The sequence below is a fragment of the Eptatretus burgeri genome, chromosome 6 (assembly GCF_056783735.1).
Source record: "Eptatretus burgeri isolate ZD-2024b chromosome 6, Ebu_testis_v1, whole genome shotgun sequence".
NCBI classification, from domain to species: Eukaryota; Metazoa; Chordata; class Myxini; order Myxiniformes; family Myxinidae; genus Eptatretus; species Eptatretus burgeri.
The window spans coordinates 12106520-12130013 of NC_140966.1; the positions used below are offsets into that span (position 1 = coordinate 12106520).

General features: G+C 43.6%; 1 protein-coding gene across 9 annotated transcripts in view; it reads right to left on the reverse strand.

Moving 5' to 3' along the window:
* The window catches only part of LOC147024262 (uncharacterized), a 96240-nt gene that overhangs the window by 26286 nt on the left and 46460 nt on the right, over nt 1-23494 (reverse strand). For 6 of the 9 annotated variants that reach the window (XR_015058953.1, XR_015058954.1, XM_085884027.1 and 3 more), the window contains 2 exons: nt 12505-12609; nt 12287-12352 (listed from right to left, as the gene is read on the reverse strand). The exons of 1 other annotated variant lie outside the window; for it this stretch is intronic. Coding sequence is in view for 6 of the 8 variants with exons in the window: in XM_085884027.1 (XP_085740153.1) it covers nt 12287-12352; nt 12505-12609 (171 nt within the window). In the remaining 2 variants the exon portion in view is untranslated. Of the gene's footprint in view, nt 1-12286; nt 12353-12504; nt 12610-19983; nt 20080-23494 lie in introns of those variants that run through there. 2 more of the 9 variants (XM_085884032.1, XM_085884028.1) reach the window with 2 other exon arrangements.

Consider the following 23494-nt stretch of genomic DNA (forward strand, 5'->3'; position numbering starts at 1 on the left):
GGACATGAAATAAAGTTGGTGAGTAAAAATATAAATACTTTAAAAAAAAAAAAAATACAGAAACCAGAAATAAACAATTTTTACAAAATGCAAAAGGGTGTAGGGAATGGTATAGTGGAGCAAATAAGTGTGATTTTTTGGCAGAATCGTTCAAATGGTGATACAAGCATGAAATTTGGTACGAACGTTCCTTCGGGGTCACTCTGCAAGAAAAAAGTGCTAGCCACGTGGATTTTCAACATGGCAGCCATTTTTTCCAAGATGGCCGCCAGGGTATGAAAAAAACAATTTTAAACCATAAAAAAAAAATCGCCAGAGATGTCAGATTTATTTCATCTTGATATCGATTTATAGGTTTTTGCCCTTGCAAGAGCTGATTATTGAGTGTATTGATCGATTCCATGAACCAATAAATCCATTTTAGGACTTACGTAACAATAAAGAAGTCAAATGACAACTATTCTGCAGGCTTCGAATACAAGTAAATTGGTTCTCATCGTGTTATAGACGGGGACGGTTAGAATTGTTGGAGATCTTGAACAGAGCTTGTATTTTAATTGCTCAAAATAGTTATTGCCCCTCCAAAGGACTGCTAATGCTGGGGTGGCAAAGAGGATGAGCTCTCTTTGCCTACGAAATGCCCCAAATGGCAAGTAAAGCGAAACAAAGCCTCTGGCAGTCAAGCTCCAACTCTAGCCTTCTCGTAGTGGGGGTGTTTCCACAAATAGTGGTGGTGCGAAAGGCGAATTTCTGGCGCCTGAAAACCAGACAGCTCTGGGCAGATGAAGTTCATTAGGAGATGGAAAACTCCGAAATAAAACCACTTGCGACCGAAATGCAGCCATAAGGATCTATAGGACCCTGACACATTGTAACCATCAATGGTGGTGGACACCAGCCAATATCGACTAAACCAGGGCACAGGGCACACTGGTGGCATACACTGCTGTGCAACTCAGCATGGGGTTCAATATCAGCTCAACCGTGGGTTTAGTATCCCAAATGCTATATAATGAACCCCTCAGATGTTAGATAGCCGCACCTGAACCGATAGGATGTGTCAGCGCGGGAGAGCCGAGCCAAGGATAACGGGGGTTTTACATGTAGTTATCCAGATGGTGTACAGATCGCATGGGATTTAAATGGCATTGGATGAACGATCTGGCTAGGTGTAGGGCAAACGCATGAACCTAGCTGTATCCCATACATCAAAGTGCACGAAGGCAAGGTGGTAAAAGGATAAACCCTCGACCTTGCCATTGCTAGTCACAAATTATGGATACTCAAGCAAAATCAAAACCACAAACAAACGAGGAAATGTTGTCTCTGTCAGAAGGACACAGAGGAAAAGTTAATGTCACCACTTAGTTCATTCCAAAGGGAACAGGACTATGTTGGTTATACCAACATTGCAAACAATGTGCCATTGTTTCATGCCATCAATGATATGCCGATTCCACTTAATCCAGCCAGACTAGATGAAGGTGATGGTATAGAAGACACAATGGTGTGAAACAGAGCAAAATATCACCAAAGCTGTAGATTGTTGTTCAATAACAAAGCTAAAAAGGGCACAGAAGAGAGCGACTGCAAGTACTTCTACATGCAGAGAAGAAAACCGCAGTAAGAGGCAAAGAACATCAGATCCACCAAAACCTTCATCAGTATGCTTTTTGTGTGAAGAAGAGGCCGAAACATCAACTGTACGACAAGCAATGACAATGCAATTGAATGAAAGACTCAATGAGTGTGCCAGGACTCTGAATGATGGAAAGCTCCTCGCAAAGCTCAGTGCCAGTGATGCTATTGCGCTGGAGTTGAAATATCATCCTGCTTGCCTGGTAGCTGTATACAATCGAGAACGAGCCCATCCTAATTTGATTAAGCAAGAACAGAGCTGCAAAAAGCCAGGTAAAGAGTTATACCCCATTGCTTTTTCAGAACTTATCATCTACATCACTGACACCAGAACTGCCACCGAGGGAACAGATCCAGTTATATTTAGGCTGGCAGATTTAGCTTCACTGTACAAGCAGAGATTACAGCAACTCCATGTGGACTCTCCTGATGTCAACTCAACAAGGTTAAAGGAACAGTTACTCTCGCGCATTCCCGAGCTTGAAGCGCATCAGAAAGGACGCGATGTCCTGATAGCATTAAAAAATGACATAGGCTCAGTTGTCGCTGATGCTAGTAAATATGGGGAAGCTATTCACTTAGCTAAAGCTGCTGATATCATACGTAAAGAGATGCTTAATCACAAGACTAAATTCAACGATCAGTTCGAGGAAGGATCTGGTGAAGAATCAATTCCTCCATCACTTCTACAGTTTGTGTGTAATATCGAACACGGTGTCGATATTAAGTCACATCTGAAACATGGTGTAGTAAAATCAGACTTAGCTATTGCACAACTGTTGCAGTAAAACTGCTACACGAAGTACAGAGAAGGATCAGCAATCCACTGGCATTCTAAATACCGTGAGACACCATTTGCTGAATACATTGGGATGACAGTGTTTGCCAAGACGAGAAAACGACAGCTTATTGACAAGCTTCATGAGAATGGTAGCATTTCGTATGACAGGGTATTAGAAATATCTGCCCAGTGAGGCGAATCTGTTGTAAACCAGTATGTGGAAGAAGGAGTTGTGTGTCCACCAGTTCTACGTAAGCGAATTTTCACCACCTCTGCTATGGACATATTGATCACAATCCAACAGCAACCACAGCTAGTACATCCTTTCATGATACAAGCATTTCAATGTTCCAGCTTCCAAGTTCGGATAACAGAGAAGTACATGCCCCGCCCAAAGTTGTGGACAGCATGGCAGACATGGAATGTATGTGATGAAGCATCAGTAATCTTCACGAAACTCAGTCAGTGCCCATCAAAAATTGAGGAATCTGATCTAGAAATCCTGGAGAAATTTGTGGTCCTGATGTATGACAGATCAAGTTCAGTTGCGTCAGTGAATGAGGCACAGCTTGCTTTCTTTGCATGAAAGCAGAGGTCATATGATTTAATTCCACCAACACAAGGAGCACTCACGGAACATGTCAAGCGAGCTGCATATCAAGCAGGACACATTTGGAGCCAGGCAATAGTCTGCCAGCCAGAAGCTCAGTGTCCATCCGAGTGGGGTTGGTTCAAAGAAGATGAATCGTGGAAGGTCTTCTGGACTGCCCTTGCTCCCATAGCTAAAAGCTGCCAGGAGTTAACGAAATGTGGAAGCAAGACACAATGTAGTGGAAGGTGCAAATGTTATCGTTACGGACTAAGTCATACCCCACTTTGCAGTTGTTCTTGTCAGACCTAATCAGAACAATGAACATTGCAGGGCAGAAAAACATGGTGGCCATCTTGGAAAATGGCCACTGTTATGACATATTAGGTGATGGCCCCATTGGCCCATATTTGTGCATTTGACTTATTTAATCATTCATCAATTGCATTAATTAGGTGTCTGGATTCAAACCCTTGTCCTGGCTGCTTCAAATTGTGTTTCCAAGCCTTTGTCTTCGTTTTACACAATGTATTACCAACAAGCCAGCCTGTGTCCTTGCCAGCCTTTCTTTTGTAGGCTGTTATGAATTTCAGTGGAGTGTCAACAATCGTGGAGAACTACAAAGGATTTGCTCCTGTTCGTTCGTTCGTTCTCTCTTCTCTCTTCTCTCTTCTCTCTCTGTCTCTCTCTCTGTCTCTCTCTGTCTCTCTCTCTGTCTCTCTCTCTGTCTCTCTGTCTCTCTCTCTGTCTCTCTCTCTGTCTCTCTGTCTGTCTCTCTGTCTGTCTCTCTGTCTGTGTCTCTCTCTCTGTCTCTCTCTCTGTCTCTCTCTCTGTCTCTCTCTCTGTCTCTCTCTCTGTCTCTCTCTCTGTCTCTCTCTCTGTCTCTGTCTCTCTCTCTCTCTCTCTGTCTCTCTCTCTCTGTCTCTCTCTCTGTCTCTCTCTCTCTCTCTCGCTGTTTGAAGCGTGACAAAGAAGCTGTTTACTGCTAATTCTCCCCGAGGGCCGCAGGGAGGGGGGAAAAGCCCACTTGCATCTTTGTTTCTTTCTTTGCTTGCTTTCTATGCCTAGGAATAGGTTTTATATATATGAAACTTTTGGAGTGTAACCTTTAGTTTGGTACAGGGCACTGCTGTGGTTGGTCTGTGTGCCACCTCCGCTTGCAAGTGCTGTGCAACTTCAATAAACCGTATATTCGAGAATTTTCTGTTGACTCCCCTCAATTCTTGGCCAAGATTGGTGAGGGTCTTCATCACATCTGGCGACCCAGATGGGACGCCGTCAGGTCCTGAACGCTGCGATCCGGAGAGATATCCGTTGAGCGCAGCTGACGCCACGATCCGGAGGGATCTCCGTTGAGCGCTGCCTCGGGGTCTGCGCGGGTTCCGAACTGGTAATGGTAAATGAGGAAAGTTGAATGCGGTTTGTTGGAGGAGCATAGGGGCTATTAGGCCGGATTCAGGTGACCGGTTTTGGGTCAGAGGACAAGGAACGTCCGAGTGAAACAGGGGGTGCAAGTTTGAGTCCTGTAAGTGCAGGTTTGAGTCCTGTGATCGCAGGTTAGAGTACTGGGGTAATCGTTGGGAGGGTCCAGAGTCCTTCAGAGGAGAGAAAAGCTTTAAGGCAATCGAGAAGAGCGGGTCTTTGAGCCTGCATGATAAAAGGAGAAAAGACTAAAGCTTTAGGCTAGTGACAAGTTAAGAACATACAATGGGGAATAACTCTCCAAAGAACATAGTTACCCAAATGGATGGTTTATAAAGGGAGTACAGGGCTGGGTAACATGGACAGCAGGAAGACAGGATCCCTTCTCACTGACCGGGTCCTTAGATCCAAAGATATTACACACCGTCAGCTCTGTGTTGACGGAGGGCAGAGTGGGATGCTCGAGACAGAATGAAACACACTGGAGGGTGTTAGCAGCTTTTTTTTTTTTTTTGTATACCTTGGTCGAGGCTCGTATGAGAGCTAACACACAACTCACAGCAATGAGGCATGAGACAAGAGGGGCGGGAGTGGAAGGGACAAAACATTGGGGAACAGACACAGGTGAAATGTGGAAGGGAGAGGGATGGGGATGGGACGGGGAACATGGCGAGGGGAAGATGGACATTAAAGGGACTTTCAGGAAGGAAAGCAGGAGAATTGAAGGAAGTGGGCTTGGGTGGATTATCGGGGGTAGAAAAGATCGAGGATTTGGATGGGGGAAGATAAGAGGTGGTGGTGAACAGCTGTTTTGAAAGCCTGGAGGGAAGAATGGGAAAGAATAGAGTGAGGAAGTTTATTCCAAAGGCGGGAAAAAAGAGGAATGAAAGAGTGAAGATGAGCAGTGATTCGTGATTTTGGTAGTTTTACCAGAAGGGGGTTGTTGGCGGACCTTGAGCGCCCTGTGGAAATGTGGTGGGGACAAATCGCAGAGAGAGCAGGGGGGGCAAGGCTGGAGAGGAGTCGGTAGAAGACAGAAAGACCACCGACCAACCTGCGGTGATTGAGTGAGAGGCCCAAAGACTCAGCTTCATTGCGGGAGATGCCAATGATCTTAAAGCCCTGGTTTCGACAGCGTGAAGTCGAGAAAGGTGGGAGGCAGGAGCACCAGCCCAGAGGGGAGAGCAGTACTCCATCAGGCTACGGACAAAAGCTTTGTAAGTGGTCAGGAGCTCAAGAGGGCCGAGGAAGGACTTTGCACGACGGAGGATTCCCAGTCGGCGACTGGCTTTTGAGGCAAGGTTGGAAATGTGACTTTCCCAGGAAAGGTCATGGCAGATAGTGAGACCCAGAAGCTTGAAAGAAAAGACTTCTTCCAGAGGATTGTTGAGAAAGTGGATGGGGGGGTTTTGTAAACGGTCCTTTCGAAGAGACATAGTGAGAGTGTGAGATTTGTCTGGATTGAAAGACATGTTCCACGTGTTGGACCAGTTTGTGATTTTATCCAGATCTGCAGTGAGCGAAGAAGCTGCTGCTTGCCGGTCTGAGGGATGACAGATGGTACGGCAGAGGGTGGAGTCATCGGCAAAGAGAAATAGAGGATTTTCCAGAGAGTCCGAGAGATCATTGATGAAAACCAGAAAAAGAACAGGGCCCAGAACGCTACCTTGAGGAACTCCAGCCTGCACAGGAAGAGGGGATGAAAGAACTCCATTTAGGGCCACACGTTGACTGCGACAGGAGAGGAAGTCTGCGAGCCATGAGTGGAGATGGCCTTGAATACCATGGGAAGAGAGTTTGGTGAGTAGGGCAGGGTGCCAGACTGTGTCAAAAGCACGTGATATGTCCAGGGATACGGCTCGGATTTCCTGTCTGGCATTGAGGACCTCCATCCATTGATGGGAGAGCAGTAGCAGCATATCTAGGGTAGAGTGACCTGGTCTGAAACCAAATTGATGATTGGAAATCAAGCCATTGGAGAAGAGGAAGGATTTCATGTCTGAAGCGATGATGGATTCCATAACCTTGCTGATGATTGGGAGGAGGCTGATTGGTCTATAGTTACAAGGATCTGTTTTTGCACCTTTTTTATGCAGGGCAGTGATGTTAGCAGATTTCCAAGCAGATGGCAGATGACCTTGGGAAAATGAGAGGGTGAATAGAACAGAGAGAGGGTGAGCAAGAGCAGAAGAGCAGGCTTTGAGGACACGTGGGCTGACGCCGTCTGGACCGGTTGCAGAATCTGACTCGAGGTTTGAAAGCAAGCTCTCCACCTTGTCAGGAGAAAAGGATACAGAGTCCAGGGACAGTTGGGTGCGACTGGGTAAAGTGGGTAGAGATAGTGATGGGTTTGGGACACAAGATTTAGCTGCAAACACCGAGTTTAGACATTCAGCTTTATCACGTGTGGAATCAGCAGTGCGGCCATTTGAGGTAAGGGAGGGGATGGAGGGGGAACATACACCAGAAACAGATTTGATTAAACGCCACCAGGATTTTGAGGAGGGAGAGAGGTTTGAGAGTTCAGACTTGAGATGAGAAAGATGTTGTTTTCTGGCTCTCCTGAGGGTAGATACACACTTGTTCCGAGCTTTGTGGAAAGAACTGAGATTTTGGCTTGGCTAACGGAGTCACAAGCTGAGACAGGATGTACACAAGGTAAACGAGCGAGGAGGCGAATACAATGCGAGTGGGAAGGTTGAGTTTTGTGTTAGACGCAAGTTGAGTGTTCCAACCTGGAACTTGTATGTGTGGAACAACTTGTATGTTTGTATAGAGATAATGATTGGTCGTCATCGTAAACGTGAAGACTTTGGAGGAGGTGAATTGCGCACACCAAATCCGGAGGAAGGATGATTATGACCAATTCTGCACGAGCTGCTAATTCATAGTGATGGGCAAATGTCCTTGAGAGTGTTTTTACCGAGTTGTGTGTGTCTGTGTCTGTGTCTGTGTGAACTCGATAGGGAATTAACCACTTCGGCAGACAGTTTGGAGATTATGTGTGAGAATTCCCGACAGTACTCATGCTGTGGTTAAGCTGTGGGAGTCAAATGGACCAAGGCTTGGGTTTTCTCACTGTTCGATAAACTCTGTATGCTGTTTTGGCTTTGAACACTGTACGTTGCATACGTGATAAATGGATGGTTTCTTCGGAGCATCATTTTGATTTTTACATTCAAATTCAGTTGTTTCCACTTTGCATGCTTCATAAGGCTGATCGACGCTACGGGTTCGTTTTAACGTCAGTTTAAATTATGTTTCATTTTTTTGGGTCATTAAGCATGTTTTATACTTGATTTTCCTAAATCTGGAGGAAAAAAACTGAGATTTATGGGGTTTTTGCGAGTCACGTGATGTGCCGTAGGATTTAACAGGTGCGACGAAAGCACGGAATTGTCCCGTCGAAGAACAGCTTATCGTGAGGGTTTACGAGATTAATTAGCACATTTTACAAGGTTTGGGGACGCCCTTTATAGGGTTGTGTAAAAATTCCGATTAAAAATGAACGTATATGAGTTCATTAACGGAGTGGTTTTTCTTCGGTAGTCATGCTGGTTGGCAAACTGGAGGGGTATTAATTGTGAAGCTCCTGGTGTTAGATGCTGTTGGGAGGTTTTGTGGATTTGGACAACAGTTTGGATGGTGAGCGACGCGAGACCGAGGCGCGAAGGATTGAGGGATTCAGGATGGATGGAAAGGGGGAGTTAAATGCTTTGTTTGTTTTGAGCAAGGAATTGATTTGTATTTAAAGTGGATTTACGCAAATGCCGAGATGGTCAGAGTAAATTGGATGGAATGTGCAGCGTTTTGCTGTGGCAAGTGCAAAGACTTTTTTAAAAAGATGGACAGCAGAAAGGGTTTGATGGATGGATGGAATCACTCTGTGACGACAATGATATTGCTGTGAATTACTCATGTTTAATTACTCCTGTGAATAACTTATCTTTGAATTATTTGGGAATCTATTTTGTGAATTATAACCGAACACACAGGTGTGATCTGCACAATCTTTTGCGAACACCTAGACATGGTACACCAGTGTGTTTTGACCTGTAATGGTGGTGATGGGGATAATCTTAGGGTCAATGGGACCAACAAGTGATACTCATGATAATGTTTGTATGTGATATTAATCAGAAGAGTAATTTTCACAAACCTTTTACCAGATTGGTTGTCAAATCCATAAAAAATGGAGATAGTGTATGGAAACCGTGTTAGTTACTTTCAGACTAAGCTCATAAAAATAGGAAAATTGGGGGAAAAGAGCTCATTGGGAACGAACCATGATGTTTCTTTTGGTCATAATTAATATGAACTTTTGTTTTGAGATTGCAAATTGAGAATCCTTTACCTAAGGACTTTGATAATCTGTTAATTGAGGATAGGAAAAAGTTACTGAGAATTGAATCAAGATAATAATATATTAAGTTAAGGTACTTACATAATATTGAAAAAGGGTCTCTGTTATTAAATTGATCAACAGATTGGTCAACACTACATATTAGAAATCAAGTTATAAGGGAAAAAACATGGTATTTACATAACCATAATGCAGAATGATAAAGAATGGCGAGACCAACAGCAATCATGAAATCAATTAAATGGAATTAGGAATTGTACCATGTATTGTAACTGTATTGCTCTCACTGATTAGGAGCTGGTACTGACCTGACTGTAATTTAAATGAAATGACTCTACAATTTGTGGAAAGACAAACAAAAAGAATAAACGAGAATTATGCGGAGTACAGAAAACATAACGTTGAAATAAATGTTAAATCGGTCAAAATAAAAGAATTATGTTATTGAAAAGAGTGCAATGACTACAAGCCAATTTAAATATTACCTGTGTTATCTGTCTTCTGATTAATTGGACAAGTGCATTATTTTTTATCAAGTTATACTTCTTGTATGTTTACATAAGTAAGGAGGTATTTCTAACACTGACTTGACCATCTTTCATCAGCACAGAAGTGCCAAGTTAACTGGGAAAATAAATAAATAATGGCAGTTGCTCTGGAACTGCTTGTGAATGAAACTGTGGATTGTTTAGCAGATAATGATTGTAAATGTTAAAAAGGTAACTGTGAAAAATCGAATCGCGTTGGATTCGGTACTTGAAAGAAGTAGCTAACTTTCATATTTTTGTATAGATAATGGAATATTTTTTGGTGAAAAGAATTATTGATTACAAATTGGAACCCTGATAAAGACTGTTTGCTTTTACATGGAAATAGCAAATGAGATGAATGTTTTGAGTATACGTACAACTGAGATTTCTGTATATTTTAGCATGTTTTGGAAAGAGAAAAAAATAACAAGGAAAGGGATAAAATATTGATATGACAAATAATGCAAGTTGAATGCATTTTGTAAGAACCTTTGTCAGTCTTGTGGAAATACATAAACCCACGAAGTTTGTTGATTGGTGTTTAAGTGATGCTTTATTTGTTTTGGAGTGTTAAAAGCAGTCCTTGATGCACTGTATGATTTCATCTCATGGAGCTTTGGAAGAACTTCAACCAAAAGATTGGACGATGGGGAGAACCCAGATTTGGGTGATTAGGCATTCAACACGTGATCATGAAACTACCCCTTTCCTGAGGAGATAAGATGAACGATGTGGAAAAAAAAAAACCCCACTGAGGAGAAGCTTGGGCAAGAACTGACATCACCATTTTGTGAGGTCAGACCGGCCAGGCAAGCGTGGAAACGCGGAGTGCTGCTCTGCAAATACATCGTGCACTTGCTGTGGCTGCCTCAATGCACAACGAAAGCCCTGACGGCCATTCGGCGAGTCCCCTGCAACATGTGTTCAGTGGTGCAGCTGGGGGCTTGTGCAGCCACCATGACTGCATCCAACATGCACAGCACTTTTGAACTGCTGCTACAAGGGGCCGAACTCGGCTGGGACTCTGGGTCACCTCTCTGATCCTTTTCATCACCTTGTACCCAGCAACGAGCCCAAGTTCTTGCCTGCCAAAATCTACCTTCCCCTCAGGTCAACGGGGTGTGCCTCGACTGTATTTTCTGAGCATTCACTGCCATTGTTAATTGGACTGGTGTAATGCATATCTATCTCCTCAAGGAACAGGGTATGGTGATCATGGTTAATATAATCATTTGAGGTTTTATAAATTTAATTGTTGACTGTAAAATCGAATTGGCTGTCAGAGATGTTTTTCCCTTGCTCAAGAATATTTAAATTATGTCATTTGATGTCGAAATATGGCCAAATGTGGCCAAGGAGGGAATACTGTTATGACATATTAGGTGATGGCCCCATTGTCCAATATTTGTACATTTGACTTATTTAAACATTCATCAATTGCATTAATCAGGTGTCTGGATTCAAACCCTTGTCCTGGCTGCTTCAAATTGTGTTTCCAAGCCTTTGTCTTCGTTTTACACGATGTATTACCAACAAGCCAGCCTGTGTCATTGACAGCCTTGCTTCTGTAGGCTGTTATGAATTTCAGTGGAGTGTCAACAATCTTGGAGAACTACAAAGGATTTGCTTCTGTTTATGAATTTGTGCCAGCACTCTCTCGCTGTTTGAAGCGTGAGAAAGAAGCTGTTTACTGCTAATTCTCCCCGAGGGCCGCAGGGAGGGAGGAAAAAGCCCACTTGCATCTTTGTTTCTTTCTTTGCTTGCTTTCTCCGCCTCGGAATAGGTTTTATATATGAAACTTTTGGAGTGTAACCTTTAGTGTGGTACAGGGTCTGACTGCTGTGGTTGGTCCCTGTGCTACCTCCGCTTGCAAGTGCTGTGCAACTTCAATAAACCATATATTCGAGAATCTTCTGTTGACTCCCCTCAATTCTTGGCCAAGATTGGTGAGGGTCTTCATCACAGCTACCATGCTGAATTTTAAGTGGCTTGCAGTTGTATCTCATAAAGTGACCTAAAATAAATATTTCTGCCAAATTTCATGCTTGTATCATTCTTTGAACGATTGTTATTATCTGTTCCTATTTTGGATGGCCGCTGGTCGTCCAGCGGCCATCTTGGGAAATGGTGGCCATGTTGGAATTTCAAGTGGCTTGCACTTTTTTCTCATAAAGTGACATAAAATAAATATTCCTGCCAAGTTTCATGTTTGTATCATCATTTGAACGATTGATCTTGTTATCTGCTCCACTATTATAAGAAATCATGTGAAAATATCCTGACATCTATCTTTGAATAATGGCTGTGGCAGAAAATGACAACATATATATATATATATATATATATATATATATATATATATATATATATATATATATATATATCTATATATATATCTATATCTATATCTATATCTATCTATCTATATCTATCTATCTATATCTCTATCTCTATCTCTATCTCTATCTCTATCTCCACAATCACCACAAGCTGAAGTGTGTGTGTGTGTGTGTGTGTGTGTGTGTGTGTGTGTGTGTGTGTGTGTGTGTGTGTGTGTGTGTGTGTGTTTTAATATTTTACTGGTCAAATTTATGCATTGAAATAATCAACAAATTCCATACACTATCATTGCCAAGGGATTCAGGGATGGACAGGCAACAACCATTATTCAAAGAAAGATGTTGGGGTGGTTTCATATGATAATTTGTGACCGTCTCTTCCTTGTTTACATACGTTTTGGCATACTGTCCCCACATCCATTTGCATTTAGAAACATGTATTTTTTATTACTTGCAGAGTAAACCATCTGCATATCATTAGCATATCTGTGAAGACAAGTTGCTTGGTTATCAGGGTAAAGACAGTTGGCAAAATCAAACCATGATTAGGTGAATAAAGACTGTGGAGATAAGTTAATATGGTGAGGAAGAGAGGCTAAAGCAAAAATTAAATACTGTACGTACCTGTCCGAGAGACCAGGAAAAGAGAAACTTTCATCCGATCCCTCATCAGCTCCGAGGCTCCCCCAACTTCAGATGTTGCAAAGAAAAGTACAAGACAATGAATCAATAGAAGGGAGAGATTAATGAAACTATGCCCAAAGTTAAAGCGACCAGGAACTATAATAGGATATAACACAGTTCGATTAAACAAGAAAACAAAAATTAATACTTCAACCTACCTACTGCTTGGTTGGCTGGTTACACCCTCACTGGGTTCCTCCACGGCAATGTGTACCCAGCTGCCATTGCTAGCCTGGCTCATCATGCCTCCCCTGCAAGCCTCACTGCAAATTAGATGCTTGAAACAGTTTGCTCGGAATTAAATGTGAAAGAAATAAAGCAAAGCAAAAGCAAGACTGAAATCCAATAAGGAAATGGCAAAGCAAAATAATTGCATCTAAGAAGGTTCAGCCTGGGAGAGGAATTGCCACATGGACACAGCATTTCACCCTCAGTAAGGCTTGCCATAATGGGTTAGGCCTCACCTAACACTGAAGCTGGTAATGGCCTTTCAGCCTAATTATACATCAGGCTCTGATGTTATTTATATTGACTCTTTTTGCTACTACTGTTAACTGTTCTAGCAATAAAGAGGAACTGCCACACAATCTCCTATCCTGGAATTTGAAAATCATAAGAAGCATATTGCACCTGGAATTAGGATAAAACAAACAAGGATAAAAAGACAATGTCATTGCCCCCCACGGTTTTAGTAATTTTGTTGTCTGGAGTTAAAAGGATAGCCCATGTTTACAAGATTTATGTGTATGTGCAACTGACTTGAGTGGTCATGTGACATGGAAGAATGCATACAATTGGGTTATTCGGTCATGAACATTAATGGTGTGGGTCACGTCATTATATTGTGTAAGATAGTTGATCATGTGACATGTATGATGTTTTCGATTGGGAATGCAAATCTCGTACAGAAGAGATTGAATGTTCATATATTTTAGGGGAGACCACTGAATTAGGCAAACAGTATCTTCTTCTTCTTTCGGCTGCTCCCGTTAGGGGTCGCCACGGCGGATCATCCGTATGATCCGCATAGTGATTTGGCACATGTTTTACGCCGGATGCCCTTCCTGACGCAACCCTGGTCGCCTCTTACGACACAGGGATATGGTACACCTATTTTAACCGGGGTATACACCGGCCCACTATACTGGTACTCATTTCGCCGACCTCGGAAGGATGACAGGCAGAGTCAACCCCCTGGTGTATTAATTCAGTGGCCCAACGGGGCTTGAACTCAGGACCTTTTGGATCCCAAGCCGCTGCCCTAACCACTGCGCCAACACCAGGCTTAAGTCAGGCAATTAGGCAAACAGTATAACATTAAATAATATTTATTAATGTATAAAAGAAATGCTATAACTGCAGACAACAGAAAACAAGATCGGTAAATGAATGTCAGAGAAATGGTTGAGGACCTGTTCAATACCGGGTTTTTTTCCAACTAAAATGGCCGCCAGTCTACCAGTCGGCCATCTTTGATTAGATCGCAAAATAAAGTGAAGTGCACGTGTACGCCAAGTTTGAACAAAATCGGACCATGCATGTCCGAGAAATGGTTGGGGACACATGTAAGTAACAAAATGGCCGCCAGTCGGCAATCTTGGATCTGATCTCGAAAAAAGCTGACTTGCTTATGTATGCTACCATTCATTATCTGTGTAGCAAGTTTGAACAAGATCGGTAAATGCATATCCGAGAAATGGTTGAGGAAGTGTCCAATATCGGGGTTTTTTCCAACTAAAATGGCCACCAGTCTACCAGTCGGCCATCTTTGATCAGATCACAAAATAAAGTGAGGTGCATGTGTATGCCATCATGGACTGTGCTTGTGCTGAAGTTGAACAAAATTGGGCGATGCACGTTCAAAAAATGGTTGAGGACACGTTTAAGTAACGAAATGGCTGCTAGTCAGCCATCTTGAATCTGATTTTGAAAAAACTGACATGAAAATGTAAGCCATTATTTTAAATCTGTTTGGCAAGTTTGAACAAGATCTGTAAATGAATATCCGAGAAATGGTTGAGGACGTGTTCAACATCGGGTTTTTTTTTTTACAACTTAAGTGTCCGCCAGTCGGCCATCTTTGATTGACGCGCAAAACAAAAGGATGTGCATATGTATACCGTCATGTATTATTTTTGTGCCAAGTTTGAACAAAATGTGTCCATACATGTCTGAGATTATGGCTACAGATGCACAGGCATACGAGACCCAATCCATAAGTCCACATTTCGGACTAACTCCAACGGAGGCTAATAAAATGCTCCAGCTTTGATCAGAGGGCAAATCTGTTGTAGTTTTAACAAAAGAAGAATGCTCTGTATTTAATTGTAAGTGTGGGGGAGGAGCCAACACACTTCTTTTCTTTTTTTTGACATTGAAGATCATCAATGTCTTTGCCAACAGATATCATACATAAAGAGATGCTTAATCACCCCCCCCCCCACCCCAACTCCCTTTCCCCTCCACAATCAAGGTCTGCATTAGATTCTTGGTGCAATTATACTGCAAGAGCTTTCTGTCATTAAATCGACAACCTGCGAAAAGTCATCATATAAATTCTCTCCCCAGTTATTTAATTGAGTCAGTCTCTAAATCAGTTCAAGTCTCTGCTTGAGAAACACTGATCCTTCCATCTTGAAGTACCACACATATGTTAGAGTTCCAGACACCTTGATGAGGAGCAAATAAGCATTGCCTTAGCCTTTCTAAACCACTGTTGCTCTGCACCAATATCAATCTCCAAACTCTTCGTCATCCTCCCATCCAGAATCCTCTCCAATATCTTCGTGACATGACGTAGGAGCTTAATGCCTCTGTACTTCCCCGGATCTTGAACATCGCCCTTCCCCTTCCGTATCGACACAATAAGCCCTGTCCTTCAATCCTCCAGAAACGAACCCTCTCATACATACATTCAAACAGCCTCTTAATCCAATTGACTCTGACTTTCCCACTACAATTAGCATCTCTGTACATACCTCAACAATACCTGGCACTGTTCTCTTCTTCATCCTCTTTAATGCTGTGCGTACCTCCTCTCCTGTGATCTCCACCAATTCCACTTTCCCCTCTACATAACACGGTAGCTCCAGCTCACTGTTGCTTCCTCCCCGGTTCAACAGATCCTTGAATACTGGTTGTAATGCTGTCTATTGAAATACTATTCCTTCCTGGCAGTGCTGGATTAACCATTAGGCAGACAAGGCATGTGCCTTAGGGCCAGCCAAAAATTTGGGCCAAAAATTATTTTCACATTAAATATTTGTCTTTTTTGTATTAAATATTTTGTTCTTGAATCAGTTCATCTTTTGTCTGAGGTCCATTTCCATGAGCCCGAGATGTAATTTAAAATTTTTAGGCCATTCTCTAAAATTTCAAAATGTGCCTTAGGGCCAGCCGAGGCTTAATCCGGCACTGCTTCCTGGTTGTCCCCCTCTCTGTCACGAGCTTCTTGCCACCATCCTTAATCACCCCCCCCTCATGTCATTACTATCCTCAACCCTGTCATGAGCCAATTTAGAAATAATCTTCTTCATACCACACTCTTCTAACTTCTTGTACATCTCAGCTTCCATATCATTCCTCACCTTATCCATAGCTCTCCATATTTTGCCCATATCAGAAAAGCAACCATGCATTTAGTTGTCCCCTTTAAGAATTTATCTTCTCTATCCTCTTCCAAACCTCATTCTTTTCACCAACTACCTTTGCTACTTCCTGGTTTCTATTCTGAGACAATGCACCCTTTCCTGATGTCCTTCCAAACACATCTTCTGTAATTCCCCTAAACATCTCTATGTTCTTCTTCCACTCTAAATCTTCAGCTTCTTCACAAAGTTCCTCATACCTGGCCCCAATACTCTCCTTATATTCTATGGCGGGATATTCCCAGCACTTCCCCTACCTTATCATCTTCAGACCTCTGCTCTTAACTTCCCTTCTTTTCGTAATGCGTACAACAAACACCACAGGTTTGTGCTGGATGGTGACATGCTCTCCTGCCACAGCCCGAGTCCTTGATCCTCCACAATTGTTGCTTCCTCACGACCAACAAATCCAACTCTGTTCTATGCTGTTCATTCCTGTAAGTAATTTTGTGACTATCCCGCTTCTGAAAGAACTAACCATCTATGGCCATCCCATTACTCACCAAGCAGCTTCACCAGCTCTCGGCCCTCTCTATTCCTTGCTCCCAAACCAAATTTATCAACACATTCCCCCTTCACACGATACTGCTACTCTCTCAAGGGAAGCCCAAACACTCAGACCACATCGACGCTAATCTATCCCTTGATACCCCACAAAATAGATCTGATGTGTCTTTTTCTGATCTGTGATTTATAAAGTAGGTCATTTTGCAATTAAAAATTGAAATCTTCTTTTTTACATTTAGTTGTGATGTCACACCTGGAAGTCGACTGCCAGATTTGTATTGTCTACTGGTTACATGATTGGCTACTGGTCTATTTATCTCCTGGTGTGATTTAACTGAAATGGCGAATAATTTTCGATTTTCCACAAATATTCCGAGTTGATGAGTCTTTGGTGCTTGTATAATAATACAAACTGAGATGGTTTAATGCTACACCAATGGCCGAAAGACCCTAAGTTCTCCAGAAATTGGATGAGGTTTGTCCGAAATACCAGAGTGTGGATCGGGCCTCGAAAATGTTCACTTTTGTGCTCAGAACATTTTACAGAGTACTGTTATGAAACAACAGAGATGGCGAGATATTGTGGTTATCCGCCACCATTGAGAGAGGATGCCACACCCATGATTAAGTGAAAGAAACAGCCGTCGCTCGAAACTGTCACACCATCTCTACCGAGGTACCAGTACATGTACACAGGTGACCACTTCTCCCTCTACATCCCCCAAACAACCATCACCCCTACAATATTTACCACCACCCTCCAGTATTACCCCACCATACCCATCACCACCACACATCCCCCTCCACCTGAGCACCACTCCCCCCTCCATTGGGGCAGGACATCGACATGGCGCCACAGCATGGACATGGACACATGACCACAGACACAAATGGCGTCCTGAAAAAGTATGAAATGGGATGATCCCGTAACATACAAGACACCTGGTCAGCCTGCGATGGTGGGACAAAGCATTTGTTGCCCATTTTGTCCAAGGTGTCCGAGTGTGCTTGGGCGTGGTCCATGCCATGTTTCTGTTGGAGTCATATTGTTGTGGGCCGGGGTTCGGTGGCGATAAACGACCATGAGGTGGAGCAGTAGAGTCGTTTCCACCGAACATCCCGGAATTTTGGTCGTGACTCTCGGATAAGTCCGAAAGGTCACGGGTCCCTTAGCGGACCGTGGTCACCAATATTTCGACAGCGTAGGGTAGGGTTAATTTCCAAATTTCAATATACCTAAGTACCCACGTCGTCCAACTACCGGGGAAAACCACACCCTCGACGGGCTCTGTCGAACCGGGTCACTCTATCGACCTTGGTCCAGTATAACCGAGCGGAATTACCAGAGTCCGTCGGACCCAAATGAACAATCCACGGCATGAACGGCCCTACCAATTCGCAACACGCACCATGCTAGGCCAATGGAGGAAAGCACAGAAAACGAGCTGGTACATTTAACAGGGGTGTATTTATAAGGGAGGGCGACACAGAGAGCAGAGTTAAACCGATTAAAAGCAATGCAGGTATGTACAAGGCACTTAAACAATTCTACTTAATGGACTGGCGCCACACACACACACACACACACACACACACACACACACACACACACACACACACACACACACACACACACACACACCCACACACACACACCCACACACACACACACACACACACACACACACACACACACACACACACACACACACACACACACACACACACACACACACACGAACTGGGCCGGCCGGTCTTTATTGAGGCCTCCAGCTCGGAAGGAAAGCTGAGCCGAAGACCAGGGTCTGGCTTGCATCTGTCCGCCTCATGCGGTGTACGACGATCTGGTCGCGTGGCGGGCCTCGAACCCACAGCTTTCATGCAGTGCCAAGCACCAGTGACCACACTCTTCAACCGGCCACGCACCAATCAACCAAGACCAAGGAGAAGATCAGAGATGACGATGACCCAGGACCAGACGAATCAGCCAGCACCAAGACCCATGACCCTCAAGACGACCAACCTCCCCCGCCTGGCGTTCCTTTATAATTTTCTTGCCCGGGTAAGAAAAATCGGCATCTGAGGTTGTCTCCACCCTCATTGGCCGGGGTGTCGTGGGAAAGTCACTATCTGTGGCCATCTCAACCCTCATTGGCTGGGGTGTCGTGGGAAAGTTGCCTCTGTGGCCATCTCAACCCTCATTGGCCGGGGTGTCGTGGGAAAGTCGCCCTCTGTGGCCATCTCAACCCTCATTGGCCGGGGTGTCATGGAAAAGTCGCCCTCTGTGGCCATCTCAACCCTCATTGGCCGGGGTGTCGTGGGAAAGTCACCTTCTGTGGCCATCTCAACCCTCATTGGCCGGTGTGTCATGGGAAAGTCGCCCTCTGTGCATGATTGGAGTCGGAGCTGAGGCGATGAAAATCTCCGCCCACGTACGTGGTCGAACGCACGTGGGCAATAGCGTCGGTGTGCGAAGTGAAGTGAAGGAGATTTGTTGTAAAAGAAACTCCGCAGTGCACACATGTAATTCCCGTTAGACACAGGTAGGGGACCCGAACTATAAACACATACTTATCGAGATAACTAAACTTGGGGAGTGCTGTCTGTCTGTGTGCACAAGACTTCCAAATTCGTAACAATATAACTGATTTATAAATGAATACAAAATCCCTTTTCAATCATCAATTGAACGGAAAAACAAAACCTAACAATCTGTAGTGAACATGCAACCGGCATTTTCATCTTCACCAACACTTCTATTGTCGCCATCTTCATCTGAATCACTCGCATAAAGCTCAAAACGATTCAGCTCCATAAATCCTCGAAAAAGCATTTCCAGTACTAATTGTCTCCAATAGTTTCTTCAAAATCCCACTGATCAGTTTCAACATATTGAGAACCTTCAGAGTTGCCAATAATTATGGAATCAGAAATACACTGTTTCTCTATGTAAGCCACCATTTGGATCAAGGTGGGTTCCAGGTGTGACGTCACTGGCAAAATGGAAAATCAACACTTTAGGGCTTTTTTCAGCACTTTGTGATTGATAATATAATAAATTAAAATTAAATTCCCCTGCAAAGCACAGCATCACCTCCAGCTCAAACTTTCCCATCAACCCCTCCAGTGATCCATGAACTCCTGCTCCTCTGCCCCAATCCTTCCCATTTGTGGCCCATATATCGACATAACACACACCATTTGCCTCTGTATTATCACCCATGCCATAGCTATCCGTCCCTCCCACATTTCCACTCTGACCACCTCCTTGCTGATCTCTCACATTGCTATTATTCCCATGCCATTATTCCTTCCATTCCTCACTGCGTGCAACAGCTTTCACTCTCCTACCAACCTCCTCGCCCTGTCCCCTTTCCATCTGGTCTCCTGCCCACACAACACTTCTAACCTCCTTCTCTGCATCTTCACCACCTCGACTCCAACCCCACCCATTGATCCCACATTCAAACTACCAAGGCAGACCTCGCTTCTGAACCGCTGTTAGCCTGGCAGAGCCAGTACCATCATGATCGGTTTGGGATGTTCTGGTCATCAATCAGCAGCGCTGCTTGGGCTGACCTGCAATAACAATCATAATTTGAATTATTTTATAATTATAACTAATAACAACTTGAAAGTAACATACCTAATGTGACTTCAGATTGCTTCCTTTTGATGAAAGTGACCATTTTGGGGGGGAATACTTGTTGCCATCCTTAAGTTTTTTGAGTGAAGTGATAATAGCTGCATAAAATACGAAATAAAATATGACCACATGGGCCGGAGGTCTCCCATGCTTATGCGACACCTTTACTAGATATCCTTTGGTGTCGTCACAGCAAATTCATCAGCTATTAACAATAATCATATAGATATATATATATATATATATATATATATATATATATATATATATATATATATATATATATATATATATATATATATATATGTATATATATATATACATATACATAAAAGCCTGGTGTTGGCGTAGTGGTGAGGGTAGCGGCTGGGCATCCAAAAGGTCCTGAGTTCAAGCCCCATCGGCCGCTTGAATTAATATACACCAGGAGGTTGACTCAGCCTGTCATCCTTCCGAGGTCGGCGAAGTGAGTACCAGTGTACTGGGCCCGGTGTATGCCCCGGTTAGAATAGGTGTACCATATCCCTGTGTCGTAAGAGGCGACCAGGGTTGTGTCAGGAAGGGAAACCGGCGTAAAACCTGTGCCAAATCATTAGGCGGATCATAACGGATGATCCGCTGTGGTGACCCCTAACGGGAGCAGCCGAAAGAAGAAAAAGATATGTGTATATGTATATATATATACATATATATATATATATATATATATATATATATATATATATATATATATATATATATATATATATATATATATATATATATATATACACATCTCTTCTTCCTCTTTCGGCTTGCTCCCGTTAGGGGTCGCCACAGCGGATCAACCGTCTCCATTTCGCTCTATCCTCCACATCTTCCATTGACACTCCAACCACCCGCATGTCCGCTCTCACCGTATCCATGAACCTCTTCTTTGGCCTTCCTCTTCTCCTCCTGCCTGGCGGCTCCATCTTCAACATCCTTCTCCCGATATACTCCGCTTCCCTCCTGTGCACATGTCCAAACCATCTCAATCTCGCCTCTCTCACTTTGTCTCCAAACCGTCCTCCCTGCGCTGTCCCTCTAATATACTCATTTCTTATCCTGTCCATCCTCTTCACTCCCAACGAGAATCGCAGCATCTTTAACTCTGCTACCTCCAGCTCCGCTTCCTGTCTTTTTGTTAGTGCCACCGCCTCAAAACCATACAACATAACTGGTCTCACTGCCGTCTTATATACTTTCCCCTTCACTCTTGCAGCTACCCTTCTGTCACAAATCACTCCTGCAACTCTTCTCCACCCACTCCATCCTGTCTGCACTCTCTTTTTCACTTCTCTCCCACACTCTCTGTTACTTTGGACAGTTGATCCCAAGTATTTAAACCAATCCACCTTCCCCACCTCAACTCCTTGCAACCGCACCATACCACCACCCTCCCTCTCATTTACGCACATGTACTCCGTCTTATTCCGACTGACTATCATTCCCCTTCTCTCCAGTGCGTACCTCCACCGCTCGAGGCTCGCCTCAGCCTGCTCCCTACTCTCCATACAGATCATGATGTCATCCGCGAACATCATAGTCCATGGGGATTCCAGTCTGATCTCGTCCGTCAACCTGTCCATCACCATTGCAAACAGGAAAGGGCTCAGAGTCGATCCTTGGTGCAATCCCACTTTAACCTTAAACCGGTCCGTCATTCCTACCGCACACCTCACCACTGTCACACTGTCCTCATACATATCCTGCACGATCCTCACAAACTTCTCCAACACTCCCGACTTCCTAATACAATACCACAACTCCTATCTTGACACCCTATCATAAGCTTTCTCTAAATCCACAAACACACAATGTAACTCCTTCTGGCCTTCCCTACACTTCTCCATCAACATTCTCAAAGCAAACATTGCATCAGTGGTGCTCTTTCCTGGCATAAACCCATATTGCTGCTCACAGATCATCACCTCTCCTCTCAACCTAGCTTCCACTACTCTTTCCCACAACTTCATGGTGTGGCTTAACAACTTTATCCCTCTGTAATTTCCACAGCTCTGCACATCACCCTTATTCTTGAAAATCGGAACCAGTACACTTAATCTCCACTCCTCCGGCATCCTCTCACTTTCCAAGACTTTATTAAACAATCTGGTTAACAACCCCACTGCCATCTCTCCTAAGCACTTCCATGCCTCCACTGGTATATCATCTGGGTCAATCGCCTTTCCACTTTTCATCTTCTTCATAGCAGTCCTCACTTCATCCTTACTGATCCACCCCACTTCCAGATTCACTATCTCCACCTCTTCCAACCTTCTCTCTCTCTCATTTTCTTCATTCATCAGCTCCTCAAAGTACTCCATCCACCTTCTCAACACACTCTCCTCGCTCGTCACCACATTCCCATTTGCGTCCTTTATCACCCTAACCTGCAGCACATCCTTCCCAGCTCGGTCCCTCTGTCTTGCCAATCGGTATAAATCCTTTTCCCCTTCTTTTGTATCCAACTTCTCATAGAGCTCGTCATATGCCTTTTTCTTAGCCTTTGCCACCTCTCTTTGCCTTTCGCCGCCACTCTTTGTACTCCTGCCTACTTTCTTCATCTCTCTGACTATCCCACTTCTTTCTTGCCAACCCCTTCTTCCTTATACTTTCCTGTACTTCCTCATTCCACCACCAAGTCTCCTTATCTTCCTTCCTCTGTCCAGATGTCACACCAAGTACCTTACCAGCTATCTCCCTCTCAACTTCTGCTGTCGTTGCCCAATCATCCCACCCATCTTTACCACCATCCAACGCCTGTCTCACCTCCTCCCTAAATTTCACGCAACAGTCTTCCTCCTTCAGCTTCCACCATCTGGTCCTTGGTTCAGCCCTCACTCTCTTCCTCAACCTCACCTCTAAAGTCATCCTACAGACCACCAATTGATGCTGTCGAGCTGCACTCTCCCCTGCCACCACCTTGCAGTCACTAATCTCTTTCAGGTTGCATCTCCTGCTTAAGATGTAATCCACCTGTGTGCACTTTCCTCCACTCTTTTATGTCACCCTGTGTTTTATATATATATATATATATATATATATATATATATATATATATATATATATATATATATATATATATATATATATATAAATAAAATCAAACAGTGGTGTCTGTCTGTGGGTTCTTCAGTCTCATGTTTACAGTGGCCGTTTCCTGCGCTACATTTCAAAAGCTGTGCACACTGGCAAAGCTCAAAATTCACTTTTTAAATGACAGAACAGGCATGAATAATAGTGATGTCAAATTTTATTTCGCAGACAAATCCAACCTCTGCCACTCAATATTGCACCACCATTTCATGGTGGGTGGCAAAAGTA